Genomic DNA, 18148 nt, shown 5'->3' with positions numbered 1-18148 from the left:
ATATATTCTCCTTCATTATACATATATGTATTTGTGTGTGTGTGTAAACCGTCTAGCAGCTTCTAAATAAGCCTAATGAAGAAAGATGAAAAAAATGAAGAGCAGAAAAGTAGGATATACAGATAAAACTCAGATGGTGGATACAAGTTCTCCCAAAATATTCATTTTTGCTTAAAGATTCAAATTTTATCTCTAGCTCAGACACTATTTTCCTGGAACTGATAGGCTTACTTTATTCATTTCTGAGAAAACATCTGCAAATACCCAAGTCTGAATAACCACCACAGTTAGTCATTCAAATTAAAATCATGTCCATCATAGAAAATACAAACAGAATGACAAGTGCATTTCCTTGAGACAACCATCATTCTCTGGTATGCAGCCAAAATACTTCAGGCATACTTCCCATTTCACCACATAGAATATTAAAAATATGTGTTTTCAAGGACTGTGACTTAACAAGATTAGTAATTTTTACCACTTAAGAACAATTTTAAGTGAAACTGGCATGTTCTTTTAAACTGTGAATGCATGGTGGTGAAGAATACTGTTAGCCCTCCAGATGGTTCTGCATCCATGTATTCAACCGACCGCAGATGGGGTATCATCTTTATGAATTGTGGTTTTCTGAATCCACAGATGCAGAACTTGCATATTTGGAGGGCAACTTGCTTCTCCTGCTAAGTCGCTTCAGTCATGTCTGACTCTGTGCGACCCCACAGACGGCAGCCCACCAGGCTCCCCCATCCCTGGGATTCTCCAGGCAAGAACACTGGAGTGGGTTGCCATTTCCTTCTCCAATGCATGAAAGTGAAAAGTGAAAGTGAAGTCGCTCAGTCGTCTCCGACTCTTGGCGACCCCATGGACTGCAGCCTACCAGGCTCCTCTGTCCATGGGATTTTCCAGGCAAGAGTACTGGAGTGGAGTGCCGTTGCCTTCTCCGAACTTGCTTCTAGGACAGTGAAAATACCATGTATGACACTGTGTCATACACAAAACTCAGACTGTACAACACCAAGAGTGAACCCTAACATAAACCAAAGACTGAGTATAAATGATGTGTCAAGTTCGTATTTTACAACAAATATACAGCTCTGGTGTGGGATGCTGACAGTGAGGGAGGCCATGCATCCACAGAGGCAGGAGTACAGTATACAAGGACTCCATACTCTCTGTTCAATTTTACTATGAATCTAAAATTGCTCTAAAAACTAAACTCCATTTAAGAAAAAAAAAGGAATGAAATGCTAGTAGCGCTACAACATGAATAAACGTTAAAGATATCATGCTAAGTGAAGTTAAACCAGACACAAAACAATATTTTAAGTTTCTACCGGTATGTGGTACCCAGAACACTCAAATTAATAAAGGAAGAAAAGTGCAATAGCAGTTCCCAGTAACTGCGGGAAGAAGAGGATAGGAAGTTATTATTTAATGTGTACTGAGTTTCAGTTTGGTAACATGAAAACCGTGAATGTACTTAATGCCACCAATCAGTACACTTCAAAAATGGTCAAAATGTTAAATTTTATGCTATCGACATTCTACCACAATGAAAATAGTATCTTTTGTAACGCCACAGTTCAACCCAAGATTAAAAAATCTAGACATCAGGTCAAAATTGAAAACCACTGGCCTAGGCCACACTGGCTCCTCTAACTTTAACTTGTGAATTTAGTAGATAGCCTCCACAGGCTACCTGCAAAATAGTCAATGTACTTCCTTATGGAAGTATAAGAGCAGTCTGCGGACCCTTAAAACAAATCACTAGGGAAATTTATGATAGTCAATCCACTGTCAATCCACTTTTGTTAAGAATTCCACAATTTCACCACCTCAGTCTCTTCATAGTTCTTTTTCACCTTTTATATCTTGGCACAAATTACTCCCTAGGCAGGCAGCCCTCCCTAGGACCTACGGCCCCCATGATAGAGCAAGACCAGCTCCTTACTACATTGATACACTCTTCTTACCCTATTCTTTTTCCTAAGTGCCTTCAACATAGTGTCCAATAAAGTGAATAATGACAGTACACCCATATGCTCGAGTAGTTTCAGTTCAGTTGTTCAGTCGTGTCCGACTCTTTGCGACCCCATGAATTGCAGCACGCCAGGCCTCCCTGTCCATCACCAACTCCAGGATTTTACCCAAACTCATGTCCACCGAGTCGGTGATGCCACCCAGCCATCTCATCCTCTGTCATCCCCTTCTCCTCCTGCACCCAATCCCTCCCAGCATCAAGGTCTTTTCCAGTGAGTCAACTCTTTGCATGAGGTGGCCAAAGTATTGGAGTTTCGGCTTTGGCATCAGTCCTTCCAATGAACACCCACGACTGATCTCCTTTAGGATGGACTGGTTGGATCTCCTTGCAGTCCAAGGGACTCTCAAGAGTCTTCTCCAACACCACAGTTCAAAAGCGTCAATTCTTCGGCACTCAGCTTTCTTCACAGTCCAACTCTCACATCCATACATGACCACTGGAAAAACCATAGCCTTGACTAGACGGACCTTTGTTGGCAAAATAATGCCTCTGCTTTTTAATACTCTATCTAGGTTGGTCATAACTTTCCTTCCAAGGAGTAAGCGTCTTTTAATTTCATGGCTGCAATCACCATCTGCAGTGATTTTGGAGCCCCCCAAAATAAAGTCTGACACTGTTTCCACTGTTTCCTCATCTATTTCCCATGAAGTGATGGGACCAGATGCCATGATCTTAGTTTACTTACATTTAATGGTCTACCAAATTCCAAACATCCTTTTATTCAATCTCATTTTGATGAAAATTATATCTGAAACCTCTTACTTGACAACATAAAAAACACATATAATTATTCACATGTTGAAGGATATTCTAAACCTTATCCCATGCACCTGATTAAAAACTTCTGTGTCAATAAGAAAACTGTATCTGGAGGAAACAAACCCTAACAACTTACTTGCTCAAGAAAGTATCTCCCTATTTGGTTCTGTCACCTCCAACTCCAGAAACTCTAAATTAATGGTCCTAAAACATGGTTTTGATCCAACCAACAGTCTTCAATGCCAAAAGGACCAAGGATGAAAGAGAAATGAGGGTCAGAGACAAAAAAATGACTTTCAACATTAAGGGTATTCATCAATAGAAACTGATGTAATGCAGGTCTGTCCCATGTTCTCCATTACACCATTCTATGGCTCTCTCATGCCCTGTAACATCTCCTTCCATTAGTACAATCATCCTCCACTTCACTTCTGCCTGCTAAAGTCACATTCACGTTAAAACACTATTCTCCAACACTGCTTTGTCTGTTTATCCGAACAAGGATCTGTCTCCTCCTATGAATTCCTATAGCATTTCTGAATCATAAAGTTCTAATGACATTTAAATATGCCTTGTGTTAAATATGTAGATTCACTTTTCTTCCTGCAAGTTACTGAGCTTTTGTTTCTCAGCCTTAAAACCACCCTTCCACACTCTTACTTTGTGATTCTGGGAGTGAGCCACATTTTCTCCTTTACAGTTTGCTCTTGTTAGGCTCTGCCAATAAAGTACTTGTTATTGTTTAGTCACTAAGCTGTGTCAGACTCTTTTGCAACCCCGTGGACTGTAGCCCACCAGGCTACTGTCCATGGGATTTCCCAGGCAAGAATACTGGAGCGGGTAGCCATTTCCTTCTCTAGCCGATCTTACCAACCGAGGGATTGAAATCTGTCCCCTGCCTTGGCAGGATTCTCTACCACTGAGCCAGCTGGGAAGCAAAGAGGTACTTGCGACTGGAAAGCTGTAAGAGGAAAATGTGGCACTTTCTGTTTGCTTCCTACTTCTAGTTTTTGCTCTCTTTTGCCACCAGTGCAACCCAACCACTCTTCAGGCCAGCAGCAGTTCATTCTAGCAGCTAGAGTCGGTTCCAGTCTGTATTTCCCTGACACAGAACCAGCATCATTGTGCCCCTGGAATACCAGTGCCAGCCAGCCAGAACCCCCTTTGCTGAATCCTGTACCCCTATCCCACTGGGCCCCTCTCCTGATCTCAGACATCAGTCCCAGCTGAGTGCAAACCCCGTCCTAGAAGGCTGAGTTTGGGCTCCAGACAGCTACTCAAGCTACCTGCCCTCTTCTCCCTGTTCTCCCAGTCGAGAGGCAGTGGCCGCTCCCTGCAGGTCTACCTCTGCAGTACCTTACTGCTCCCGTTTGCCTTTCCACTATGAAGTGGAAATACTTAGTTTCCATTTTCCATTAAACTAGGAAATACCTAGTGTAATACCTAGTTAAAAACTGTTTGTATTAAATTCTCTGTGAAAATCACTGGTATGATTTCCATCTCATGACTAGGGTCTGACACACATTTTTATCAATTTTAAGATTTTGTATTGATTTTTGCAATTTATGAAATCACTTAAGAAATCAAAGAGTATACCTTAGGACATCTAATTATCTGTCATAATACTTTACTTACAGTGAGAGACCAAAAAACTTTTAGTGAGTAAATGAAGTTTATCTGCCTACAACATACTTTTCACTTCTGAGCATATCCTCTGAACTCTGCCCAAAGAGCCTCACTGATTCTCCTCACTGATTCTTCCTTTTGATAAATTTAAGAACCTTCTGACAGACTTTAACATCTGTTCAAGTATTTGCTCATTTGGGGAATTACACCTTGAGTTTTCTAACTTGTATCTGCTTGTCAAATTTTATTGGGTAATTTGTTTTTACGTTTATCTGCTCTTACTTCAGGTAATCATTTGAAATAACTTCCAGGCTTACACTTTTCCAGTGAAACTTCATCCATAATTCATTCTTTCCACTTATTTTAAAAAAGAGAACTACTTTTCTCCAATTATCTCTCTTCCATCAGGATACTGATAATAGTTATATTACGCTTCCTTGTGTATATAAATGAGAGCAGAAACTAGTGATGTTATGCTCTCAAAGATTCAGTAATTACAGAGCGCCTCTCACAAATAAACTATCCACTCTTAGCAAATTTTTATTAAATTCTTATCTATACAATTTGATAGCTGAAACTCATTTAGCACAAAACATTCACTTTACAGATTAAAAATAAAAATAAAAGTTAAGTAAAATTGCAAGTCCAGGGCTTAAAGTGACTTAAGATCAGATACTATAGCTTTTATCTTTACTTCGCAAAGTCTATATAAAAACATCTCACAGTGTACAAAGTTCAGTTTAAGACTATTTTCTGAAAATGTCAGATTAAACAGTGGAAGAGAATGGCAATACCTTTTATTTGTCTCTTTCCTTTTTTGCTTGGTTATTTCTTTTAAGGCATATGGAAAATTATTCATAAAATGGTGTTTGAAATCAATAAGGTAATTCTTTCGAAGCCATGACTCCTAGTAAAATAAGCACAGATTAGAAAATCTATAAGAAACAATAACTTAAAATAGCAAATAAGACTTTAAGCAGAAACAACAACTTGTCAATATTCACTTACAAATTTACCCTTATAATACGTCTTCTGCTAATGATATAATATGTAAATATCTTAAAATCTGAATAAACTGTTAGGCCATCCAATTTTCACCCACAGTTCTTTTTGCTGGTTTTATTTTTACATGCATTTATCTACTTAGAAGGAGAAAAAAGGGAGAAAGTAAGATTTAATAAAATTCTGAATTCAAACTACTAATATTTATAAAATATACAAGAAAATCTTCTCCCTAGTATTCCATTTAAGAGTAACTATTCTCTAGAAATGCTACTGCTAGTTAAAGGCATTTCACACCTTCACAAGTCACTGTACTTGTCTACAATTCTTCAGCAGTATTCTTCAATGTATCATGTTCTCCTACCTGAAACACTGATTTCCTGCTATCCAGAGGACCAATCACTGCAGTCTGCCAGTGACTGAGGGGTTGCTTGGGATATGGGACATGAGATGCTATAGTAGCTAGCTCCAGCTCCAGCAAAACTGGAGGCCAAACTCAGACCATAAATCAATAGCTAGCTATTGCAGTACATCTCCTTAGTTACCTTCACTAGGTTCTTTTTTTCTTGACCTAAAAACATGTACTTGACAACTCCTGGACTTCTAATAGGCATCTTAAATTTAACATGAATAAACTGAACTCTCCTATGGGTGGTCACACCATCATTTAGACCATTAATACAGGCATCACTCCTGCTCCTCTTTTCTTTACTATATACACCAGCATTCCCACTGCTTTCACCAGAATCCAGCTGCCTCTCATCACTTCAACCACTAGCTACCATAGGACTCCAAGCCACCATCACCTCTCACTTAAGATTACTGTTTCAGTCTCCCAATGGTCCTCATGTTTTTCCTCTTGCCCCGCTAAACTTAATTCTCTACACAGCAGCCAGGGTGATCGTTTAAATCATAAACCACACTTCAAAATATTACAGGAAAGGATAAAGAAGATAATGTATATAAAGGAAGGACAGGTCATCCATGGGATCAATGATCTCAGTTGGGCCCCAGTTTTGCTAGAGCTGGAGAATGAGGACATGGGAGTTTATTACTGTTTTATTTGTAAATGTGACATACTAAAGTTAAATAAACATAATTTACATCATACCACTCCTCTGCTTAAAACCCTCCAATGTCTTTTCACCACACTGAGGTTAAAATTGTAACTCTTTACCACAGACCACAAGGAACCACACGATGTGGCTACTGTCATGTCCCCCCTCATCATCCACCACTGTCCCAGTACCGCACTTGCATAGGCCTTGCTGCCATTTCTCAAATATGTCAAATTTGTTCTCACTTCAGGGTTTTGCACTTGCTGTTCCCTGTGCCTAGAAGGTTCTTCCCACAGGTCTTCACAAGACTTGCTCCTTCTCTTCATTCAGTGACATGTAGATGTTAAGGCGGCATTCCCGACCACCTATTTAACAGTCCCCTCCCTGCAGTTTCATTACATGTTCTCTCTTATCCCACTTTCATCTTTCTTCCTAATGATGACATGATGGACATCATCTATTTGTTGGACATCATCTCTCAACCCCACCAGGAGCTAAGTATTTGCCTTGTCAGTCATGTTTATCTCTGTATTCCCCCAGTCTAGCACAGAACCTAACTTACTGCAAAGCAGTGCTATTCAAAAGACCTTTCTGCAGTGACAGAGCTATTTTATATCTGTGCTGTCCGACACACCTGCCACCTGAGGCTACTGAGCATTTGAAATGTGACCACTGTTTACTATGGAACTGAATTTTAATTAAACAGCCAAATTTACATATGCTCAATTAACCTTTGTATCCAATTCTTTCTCACAAATTCTGATCTTCATGGTAAAATGAAACAATAAAGAAACATTTAGACTGAAAGTAGCAAGTATTAAAATACAAAGCTAAGATACAACAAAATCTCCCTAGTGTATAAAATTATAATACTGACCTAAAGCTATTAAGACAGGTCTCCAAAAACTGAAGTTAACTAAAATGTTAATGTTACATTGTATTTTAAAACAACTGTGTGTCTTAAAAATATTAAACACAGTATACTTTAAATTAAGGATACTAAGGATACAAAGAGTGTATTAGAAATAAACCACCTCAGTTAGGATCTGAGTACTCAAACACTGCAAATAAGATTTAGTGTTAACTTGAAATTTCTTTCCAAAGATGAAGATTTCAAATTCCTAAAAAGGTTTTTAAAAAAAAAAAACCTGGACAAAAATGAAACCTCTCAATTATGCAGCAAAATACAAACACACTATATGCATTTAGCAAAACTTAAAAAGTAAGCAGTCAGTTACCCTTAGGTTGCACCCTAATACAAATGCCAATTTATCAACAGAAAACCTACACATTTTCTGAAAAAAATTCAGCCTGTGGTGCATAATTACAAGACCAAGGAATGCCATTTCATTCCTCCTAAAGTTTGAACTTTGACCACTCAATACCTTAAGTACTAAGCTATAACTAAGGTGAATGAGAAAGAGGAACTAACAGCAGGAATGGTAATGAAAAATAAAACAACAGGCATTTTAATGTCATCTGGTGTAACATACATATTTATACTCTGTCTGCAAAGTAATAGATTTACCTTATTCAGTTATTACAGTTCAAATCTGCCATGGTAAATTAGAGAATTCTACCAATGGATGCTTTTAAATACTATTTCTATTTGAATTAACCACCCTCGGTTTATTTCAATTTTATACACTATCCCAGTTTACTATTCTACATAACCTTCAACAGTCTGTGCAAAACAGTCTTCTGAATTTAGTATCCTATGTTAATGAACTGCTAATAAATAATTTTAGTTGTAATAGCACAGAATATTTCTAAAACATACTAGTTTAAATATTCATAAAACTAAGGCAGTGTTTAGATTCTGTATTATCTCAGTGTTCTTGCCTGGAGAGTCCCAGGATGGCAGAGCCTGGTGGGCTGCTGTCTATGGGGTCGCACAGTCGGACACAACTGAAGTGACTTAGCAGCAGCAGTAGTAGTGTTATCTGAATGACAGTAGATGATCCAAAACTACACAATTAATGAATCTGCATTTAGTCCTACCATTCTATCTAATTACAAATATTACTAAAGCAATAATAAGCATTAAGGTGCCCATGAATAATTAAACACCCAAATGCCTGAAATAAAAAGAACTAAACAAAACTGAAAAACTGCCTTGTCCATTCTGTACATATGTAGGCAACTTCAAAGATTCACAATTTCCTAGTCAAGTCATTGCAGGAATTCTCCTATAAAAGAATGCTCCAAGCTTTAAAGTATTATTCCAGCAGCTGCCTTTTTTAAGATTAACCACATTAATCCAGCATCACTTAAGCATGTTCTTCCTTACTTGTGCCATGGACTATGTATTATATTCCCCACAACAAAACACTTTTAAAAAGCCCACCAATACTCAAAATCTCCCCAAACAGGAGGTAAATTCACTCATCTAGAAACATGTTTGCTAGCTGGAAACTGTTCTATGACTTGGAATTACTTAGGTTAACTTCACTTGCACCATACTGGCAATTGCAGCTTACCTACAGTAAAGGTAACTTTAAGAAATGCTTTCCAATTTACATCCTTTATCAAGAAGAAAACAAAAAAGCATACACCAAGCAAATTTACATATAGCTTCTTCCCTGAAATGTAATAGTTTAAAAACAACTCAGGGTTAGATATGAGATCTTCAGTTTCATCCATTTCTTGGCATAAACTCTGTAACGTGGCCCAAACTGGAAGACACTGCTTAATAACCAACTTTTTAAATCAAGTAAGAGGTCTCCAGACACTAGAATGTTCCTATGTAATCAATCTGCCATAAATAATGCAATGTAACATTATATAGTTAATAAAAAAAGAAATCAAGCACCTTGCTGTACATTTCACTTAAAAATTAAAACAGATAAACTCAAAGAATTATTTTAATTTGCAGTTTTGAGCAAATGTTACAAGTTTGTAGTTAAATCTTGGGAATTTTTTGGAAAATGCATAACCAGTTAGTAGTAATACACTGATTTTTAATCTGTCCAATTATGATAAAAGGCATTACTCAGAAAATAACCCAGTAGTTCTCACCAATTTATGAGTTTCATCATGTTGTTTAGAGAGTTTCCACAAAAGGGAAATAATATTAAGAACTTGCTGCATAACCTGCAGAGGTTCTCGTTCTATACCATTTCCAACAGAAGCCATTAGTTGTGGAGGCACAGCTTCAATCCAGCACTCAATTAGCAATGGAATTATTATCTCAATAAATCCTTTCAAGTTTTCAGTAGACGACAGGCCTTCATCCACAGTGCCTAGTCCTCCAACCAGATACCTAGTAAGGAAAAGTAAGAATGAAAAACTTTTAATTAAAAAATATTACTCCTTGCTTAATTTAAATCTTAAATATATTAAGTACCAGTAAAATGAAGCACCATGAATTGATAATTACATTGATCAACACTAGCAAGAAAAACAGAATTCTAAGAAGACAAAGCCAAAAGACGATCAATTTTTACTTTCCATTAGGCTTTGCTAGAAATGAGTAAATTAGTATACTTTGAAATGACTCCTCCCATCAGTAAATAAAATTAAATTATGAGTAACTATTGAAACTTTGGAAGACACCTGCGTGTCTCCCGCCATTAGCCATCAATGGTCAGCAGTTATAATTCAATACAGGAAAACTGAGTGTGGACGTAACTGAAATCCTTACCGTAGCCTGAACTGTGAACTGACATTTGGCTGTGAACCCCCATTTTCATAAACCTGGATGTGTTGCTGGTCGTTGGCATGTTCCTTCCAGTTGATAAAAATGGAGTTGCTAGTGGCATGGGGATTTTCTTTTTGTTCCTGAAGTCCTTCACTTTCTCTCAACCTACTGGATCCATCTGTCAAGGCCTGAAGGAATTTACTGAGTCTCACTAAGACTTTCAGCCTCCACTGCTGAGAAGTGAGTCTCCGATTAGGATTTACAGAAAGTATCCAGGACTGGGATCTGTCTCTATTTACCAGTCCTTTGGACGGCTGCTGATGAGAAATAAGTTCTACAAAATTCTTAAGCAATATACTGCTACGGTCAGTAATCAGAGCTGGGTACTGTTCCAGCAGAATGTCCAAAACTTTTAAAGAGTCCTCCTGAATTCCTTCAGTAATGTGAGTCATGGCACTAGAGAGATGGGCACTTACCAAAGGAAAAAATGGAGAAATTTGTTCAGCTCGTATTTTGGGGGCCAGGAATTGAAGAAGTTGAACTGCTGCTAATCGTACATTAGCATCTTTATCTGTAAACACAGCAGTCACTTCACTTAATATGTTTGAAAGGTGTGCATCAATTATATATGGGTATTGAGACAAAAGGTCTTTAAGTCCAAGAAGAGCACTTTGTTTAACCCCAGCATTGTAGTGATGCATCTGTGACAGCAAATCCTATAAATAAAAATACAGGTTTTAGGTATATACATATACATACACATCATTTTCAAATAAACAGTGCTAACTGAAACTATGCTAATAAAGTGACACTTCGGTGGGTGTCCAGGGCTGCTTCAGTAGGTATTTTTCAAGTGTTACTTTGAGAAAAATGTACCTTTTGTTAAGATCGGAAACAGTTTTAGCTTTAACGTAGCTTTGGCTTCATAAAAGAATTGTTTAACTTTCAGTCAGTATTTTCTCGTTTTGAAATTACACAGGATTAGGCACACTGTCGTTTAAACTGACAGTAATCATTATTATCACTTAAAGACCTACTATGTACCATATACGTATTTACACTATTTTCTGCCTATTTTAAGTGGTCTTTCAGGGTGTCTGTGTATTTTATTCAGAGTGTAACATATGGCAATTCTATTTAGAATAATTTATATAATCTGTAAAGAAACCACAACTTCAAATATCTTTTTGATATTATTTAACCTGCAGACATTAGAAAGCAAAACTAGAACACGTGTATCTTCACAAAGATTTGTTCACAAATGTCTCTAACAGCATTATTCATAAGAGTCAAAAAGTGGGAATAAGCAAATGCCCATCAACTGCTGAGTGAAAAAATATAGCTCCGCACTGGAATACTATCTGACACATCAAAGGTATGCAGTATTGTTTTGATATGTGCTGTAACATGGATGAACATCAAAAACATGCTAAATGAAAGACCAGTAACAACAGACCACATTTCATGATTCCATTTATATGAAGAGTCCAGAATAAGCAAATCTTTACTGATAGCTTAGTGGCTGTCTGGTGTGGGGAAGAAATGGGGAGCAACTTCTAATAGGTATAAGGTTTCTTTCTAAAGTGACAAAAATTTTTAAAACTAGATTACTGTGATAGCAGCCTAACAATGTAAATATGTTAAAAACCACTGAACTGTCCACTTTAAATAATAAATATTATGTGCAAATTACATTTCAATAACGCTATTACATTTTTAAGCAAAAATACTGCTTAAATTTCAATTAATTTCACACATTTACTATGAATCTGGAATAGCTATGCATTGTAAAGGTTCAAAAATGGGTAAGACAGGGTCCTATCCTAATGAGCTATAAAAACAGCTGAAGACCTGTCACATCAAAAACTTGACACATCAAAAAGATATAAAAATTACTTCCAGATGACATATTAAATTATCACATGAATATCCAAGGGAGAAATCACTTTGACTTTAGCTGACAAGTGTTTCTGGAGGAAGTGGGAAAGTTGCAGTGGCAGCATGACCTCTAAAAAACAGATAAACTCCAATCTTCAGCCACTTCCCTGGTGGCTCAGACGGTAAAGCGTCTGTCTACAATGTGAGAGACCTGGCTTCGATCCCTGGGTTAGGAAGATTCCCTGGAGAAGGAAATGGCAACCCACTCCAGTACTCTTGCCTTGAAAATCCCATGGACGGAGGAGCTTGGTGCAGGCTACTGTCCATGCGGTCCCAAAGAGCTGGGCACGACTGAGCGACTTCACTCTCACTTTCAAGAGTTAAAACAACTTTCCATAAAAGTACACCATTCTAGATGACTAAGGAAAATCCTATCTTATCAAAAAAATGTTTATGATTTACCTTTATGTTAAGTTTTCTATTGTTTGTTGGAAGAGTTACATCCTCTTTGAGCTGCTCAGGCAGATGTATAGTCTTCGTTTTAAAGTTTGTAAGAGTAGAATTTTCTGACCTGGGCTTCTTCTTACCAACTTTTAGTTTTACTTTCTGAAAATCATCTTGGCGTTTTCTTTTTTTGGTCATTCTTGAGTACTATGATGAAAGAATTAATTTAAAAACAATGAATACAGACCAAAGATAAATTATAGAAGAATAGAGAAGGCATTTTCTAACCTTTACATTACTCTAACATTGTCAAGATCAACAATAACCATGCCAATGCATCAAAATATTAAATGGAAAATACCTTTATAAAGAAAAAACAAAGTCAGTTTACTTAAGATATTTTTCACTATGCAACCTTTTGTCAAGCAATGTTCTAAATAGGAATCTTGGGTCGAGCAATGTGCTAAGTAGAAAACTTGTGTATATTTCAATTAATATATTTATACTTCAATAAAAAGGGAAAAAAACTTCTGAAAATTTTTTGTTTTCATAGGACAAGAGGGAGGTAGCAGAGTTGCTACAGGCATACCTTGCACCTACTGGGAAGCTCCTGGCCCCCAGAAACCCCCAAGAAGCTCTAGCAAAACAAAGTCTAAACCAATTTTATTATTGAATGCAGCCTGTAATAGCTAGGAAAAATTTCATGAACCTAAGCTGAGTGCCTGAAAATGACGATTCAGATATGCAGCAAGGACAGGCACTGGGCATTTCATGAGCAAGGAAAACAGTAGAGATGAAGAATAGGGGATAAGCTTGGTATAGGCAAAAATGAAAGTACTAGCATTCTGAACACCAGGAAAAGTTCAGACTAGATATAAACCGGAAACAAAAAGAGGAGGAAAAAAAGCAATATAAAAGGAAATACAGTGTAACAGAGAGCTAAGGAACAAAGACCAGCTAGGCTGCTATTATAACCACTCAGGTATAACCCTGTTGAACTGCACTTCTCTTTCTCCATCATATTCTTTCAATTTGCACACAGATTATCCCACTTACACACAAAATCTTTGATCTGTGCCTTCTCCCCATTCCCACTCCCTGCTTAAATCCTTTATTTCAAGCCAAGACTGTTCAAGTTTCCCCACCAGCATTCCTGCCTTGTCACTAGTGTCCACGTCATAGTCCATTTGATAATCGCCAGAGGGCTCTTTAACACAGATCTGATCAAGGCTCACAAGCTTTCAGCTGCTCCTTTTACTTGCTTACAGTAAAAACACCTGGGTTTGACGGTCAGCGATCCTTCCTAACTTCCTCTACAGCTTTATCTTCCCATCAACTAACCTCTATCTTAAAAAATAGCCTTCTATACCTGGAACTGGCTCAGCCCTTCTTGGAGCCTTTTCCACGCAAAAATAATAAACCCTACCTTGCACTGTATACCAACCAGAGTAGGTGTCTCTGGAATAAATAAAACTTCCCCTGACCTATCATAATTATCCTATGCCTAGCTACTTTTTTTAAGTCACAACACTACACGCGGGAGTTCAAGAAATTTGAGCAAAATGAAGGTTTGCATTATTTTAAGATTAATAAAATGGCTGGTGCAAGACCAGAAACTTGAAGTTTCAGGAATCTAGAAGCTAATCACCTATGACATTACATTCAAATTCACATGGTTACAAGGTTTTAACACATTAGAGCCCTATCACCTAGGGTTTGGCTACATAGGTTAAGAGCAGATACAAGAGAGCAACTAGCTCTTATCCAGACTCTTGCACTTTATAGCCATAGTTAAACCACCTGTCTCAATTTTTATCTACAAAACCGGGCTAATAATAATGCTTACCTCATAGAGTTGTTACTAGGTAAGATGAATGAGGAGCAAATGAGCTCATGTGTAAAATACTCAGAACTGTGCCTGGCACGGTCAACAGATATGCTATAAGCACAAAGGTGTATTTTCTTAGTCTCATGACCAGTACATATCAAGCATAATAGCAGATATACAAAAGCATTCAGTTCTCACAAGACCATGCAAGGAGGGTGATGCTAAAACCATTTGAAAGATGTGTCAGTCCTTTACTAAGGACTTGGAAGAGGGTTTTGTAAATAAGACTGAATTCATCAAAACCAACTTTATGCTATATATACTGCAATCCTGGTGAGAATTGGGGGAAAGGTGGCAAAATGGCTTGCCTTATTTCATTTATCCCAATATCAAATTTTCAGCCCACCCACACCTCTAGTAATTCTGGTCTAAAATATGAGTAGGTAAAAACTACAAAGAGGGCCCTAATACTCACTTGGCCTCTCTGAAATAAGCAAGCACAGTTTGTGAGCTTTCACTACAATTGCTATCTAGTACCAGAGATGAAAACAAGTCGAACAAGATATTCAGAAAAATCGAATCAATTAACCCTCCGCCCCCTAATTCTCTGTGCTATCTTTAGCCACTAACTAGGGTCCAACACACAGTCAAGCTTGTACAAGCATTACCCACCACTCAGTATTAATTACTCTGTTCTCCCTCTGTTAGGAAAGCTAACAAGACTGACCGCCTCTCCTTGACTTTTCAAGCTAATAAGATTATTATTATGGTACACAGGGAACATTTTTATACTAGGAACTCAAAGTTCTAGAGCAACTGTTATTTTCGCTTAAAAGCAAGATTTTCATAATACAGCAAACCAAACGGCCTCCCTGGTGGCTCAGAGAGTAAATCTGCCTGCAACACAGGAGACCCGGTTCGATCCCTGGGTCAGCAAGATTCCTGGAGAAGGAAACGGCAACCCACTCCAGTATTCTTGCCTGGAAAATCCCTTGGAGAGCGTACGCTAGAGTCCATGGGGTCACAAAGAGCCGGATACAACTGAGAAACTAACGCAAGCCACTTTTACAGAAGCTGGTGTCGAACAGATGGTAGGAACACCAACCTCAGGGACTGAGCTCTCACATCACTTGAAGCAGGTGAGCCTCAAAAGTTTTCAAGATGAATTTCATATGCTCCAACTACAGGCTTTCTAATTTCAATAAAAAGGAGAGTCCAGTCTACCAGGATTTCAACCGAACCGAATTTCAGCTAGTTTGTCTGCCACCTCACTACCCTCTCCTAATTTCCAACTTCTTTCCACCCGCCAAAAAAAAAAAAAAAAAAACAACCCTCAATAAGTCACATTGTACTCGGCCTTTGGTAATTTCCTCTCTAACCCTTTACGCTCACGAGTTCCTCCAAACTCTACCTAGGGGCCAATCGGAGACACCTGACTTTCCAAAGAACAAATATCCCAGACCAGGACCACTCGAGACATCCGATGGTCTGAACCTGCTCGGTTGGTTACTCCACACCTGGACTGCGAGGGCCGAATTGAGTACGAGACGACTGCGCATCCTCAACCCGACTTTGGTCCCGTATCCCATAAGCGAAGACCCCGTGGTTTTCAAGAAACTATCTTTCCTTCTCCCACAGGGGACGGCGGTCCGGACCACAGTCCAGGAAGCGGGGCCCAATTAACGCACACCGGCCTAAAAGTCTCCTAGACCCGAAACCGCGCGAACCCGCCCAGTCACTTGAAACGCTTCAAATGCCCGCGGGGCGCCCCGCCCCCGCGCTGCCCCTCTCCACACCCAGGCCCTGCTCTGTCGGAGCGCCACGACCCGGCCCCCGGGGGACGCAGACTGACCCCAGCCCGCCCTACCCGCCTGGGCCGCGGACCGAGGGGCAACGGCCCGGGGCAACGGCCCCGCGCGCCGTCCCGCGCCCCGGGAGGGCCCGGCCCGACCGGCGGCGACCGCTCACCTGCGGACCCGGCCGGGACCCGGGCGCGGAGGCAGAGGGGAAGAACGTGCGAGGAAGAGCCCAGTGGGCAACGGCGGGCGCCACCGGCCTCAGCCTCTCGCTCCCGAAGCGTGTTTTCAAATCGCCTCGGTCTCACGCGGCCGCGTCTCCTTCCGCCGCCCGGAAATCAGGGCCCCTCCTCCGCCGCGCCGCGCTCACGTGATCACGGCCCGCAGCCGCGCGCAGCCGGGGAGGCGGGAGCGGGAGTGGCAGGCTCCGCCCCCAGGAGGAGGGGGCGGGCCCGCGCCGGAAGCTCCCCGCGCTCCGGGAATCCGAGATCGTAGGGCGTAGGATCCAAGGACAAAGCTTGGCCCTCCCTGAATTTCCCTGGCGTGTATTTACTGATGGGTGTCGCCCTGGTCACAGGTAGTTGAGGGCTGGCGTCTTCTCTCCCTGCTAGAGCACTGTTCTTCAGACCTGGAGCCACATTCAAATAAGAGTATAAGTTGAACTGAATTGAGAAAGAGGGAAAGTTTGGGACTGCAAGAACCCTAGAATTCCTGGGAACTTTAACCTGGATGGAGCAATTAAGAATTAGTTGACAAGAGGAAAAAATACACCTAGCATCTGGAGTCTGAAAGTCTTAGTTGAGGATTTTCTCTAATATTTAGTTTCTCAGCACTAGGTAGGGTTCCTGCTACTGAAATCAGGTGGGCCCAGAGAATTTGAGACAGAAAGTTGAATGCCTAGAAAGGAACTGGGAAAGCAAAGACTGCGTCTTTGAAAAATAGCCTTGCCAAAGATTTGCAGGAGGCGTGGAGGCCCAGATATGGATTTTAGAACTTGATTTAAATTTGTTTCTACAGTTTATCAGGTTATAAGATTTAGTAAAGCTAATAAGGAGTGAGCCTCAGTTTGCTGGATAGGGATTAACAGCAGTGATGTCTGGGAGCTCAGTGGAAGCATCTGGTCCACGCCTCTCTCCAAGCTTAAGCTTTACATGTTTCTTCGCTTGTAGATGGCATTCTCTCTGTCTTCACAATGTCCTCCTTTCCTGTGTGTCTGTGTCCAAATTTCCTATTTATAAGGACACATGTCATTTAGGGCGTACCCTAATGACCTCATTTTAACTTGATTACCTCTGTGAAGACTCTTATTTCCAAATAAAGTCACCTGAGGTAACAGGGGTTAGGACTTCAACATGTCTTCTCAGAAGGACACAATTCAACCTTTAACAGTCAGTAAAATCTGTGTCCAGGAATGGCTTATGTTTCTGAACATCTTTGCTTTCTTTGTCTATGCTCAGAAGCATCACAAAATTCTAACCTATTACCACAACATCTACCAAAACTGCATCTTCTTTGTTCTGTATACTGGGCTTCCAGTTAATATTTGCTTTGGAAATAGTGTACCACTGCTTAAAAAAAAAAAGTTGAAGCTCTATTAATCTAATAAATTTGATTTTATAATGTGTTAATTGTTCAGTTGTGTCCAACGAATTGTGATCACATGGACTGTAGCCTGGCAGGCTCCTCTGTCCACAGAATTCTCCAGGCAAGAATACTGGAATGGGTAAGCGGTTCCCTTCTCCAGGAAACCAGTCCAGGGATTGTACCTGGGTCTCTTGCATTGCAGGCAGATTCTTTACGATCTGAGCTACCAGGGAAGCTTTTATAATGTCAAGACAAATAATAAAAGCGTAAACATGTTAACCTGGCTCTTACATTTCAGGTCTACTACTAACACAAAACCAGAGACTCTCTGAAGAAATGTGAAAAGGACGAGTTCAAATTTGCTACAATGATCAGGGACTGGAAAAGTGCATTCTCTAGGAATTAATCGATACATTATATGCAAATGACTTGATACACTGCGTGGCACACAGCAAGCCTTCAATAAATGGCAACAGATTTTCCTGTTCATTG

At 39.7% G+C, this 18148-nt stretch overlaps 1 protein-coding gene across 1 annotated transcript in view; it reads right to left on the bottom strand.

Annotated features, from left to right (window-relative positions):
* TEX10 (testis expressed 10) overlaps positions 1-16482 on the bottom strand; it is a 49087-nt gene extending 32605 nt beyond the window's left edge. The window contains exons 1-5 of the mRNA XM_069576061.1: positions 16245-16482; positions 12467-12655; positions 10130-10842; positions 9505-9748; positions 5221-5333 (exon numbers count right to left, since the gene is read on the bottom strand). Coding sequence (XP_069432162.1) covers positions 5221-5333; positions 9505-9748; positions 10130-10842; positions 12467-12646 — 1250 coding nt within the window. The 5' untranslated portion in view covers positions 12647-12655; positions 16245-16482. The remainder of the gene's footprint in view (positions 1-5220; positions 5334-9504; positions 9749-10129; positions 10843-12466; positions 12656-16244) is intronic.
* Positions 16483-18148: the final 1666 nt, after the last annotated feature.

Source organism: Ovis canadensis, chromosome 2 (genome assembly GCF_042477335.2).
Source record: "Ovis canadensis isolate MfBH-ARS-UI-01 breed Bighorn chromosome 2, ARS-UI_OviCan_v2, whole genome shotgun sequence".
Lineage (NCBI taxonomy): Eukaryota > Metazoa > Chordata > Mammalia > Artiodactyla > Bovidae > Ovis > Ovis canadensis.
Note: the sequence above shows the minus strand (reverse complement) of the source record. Positions and strands in the feature narration are given on the sequence as shown.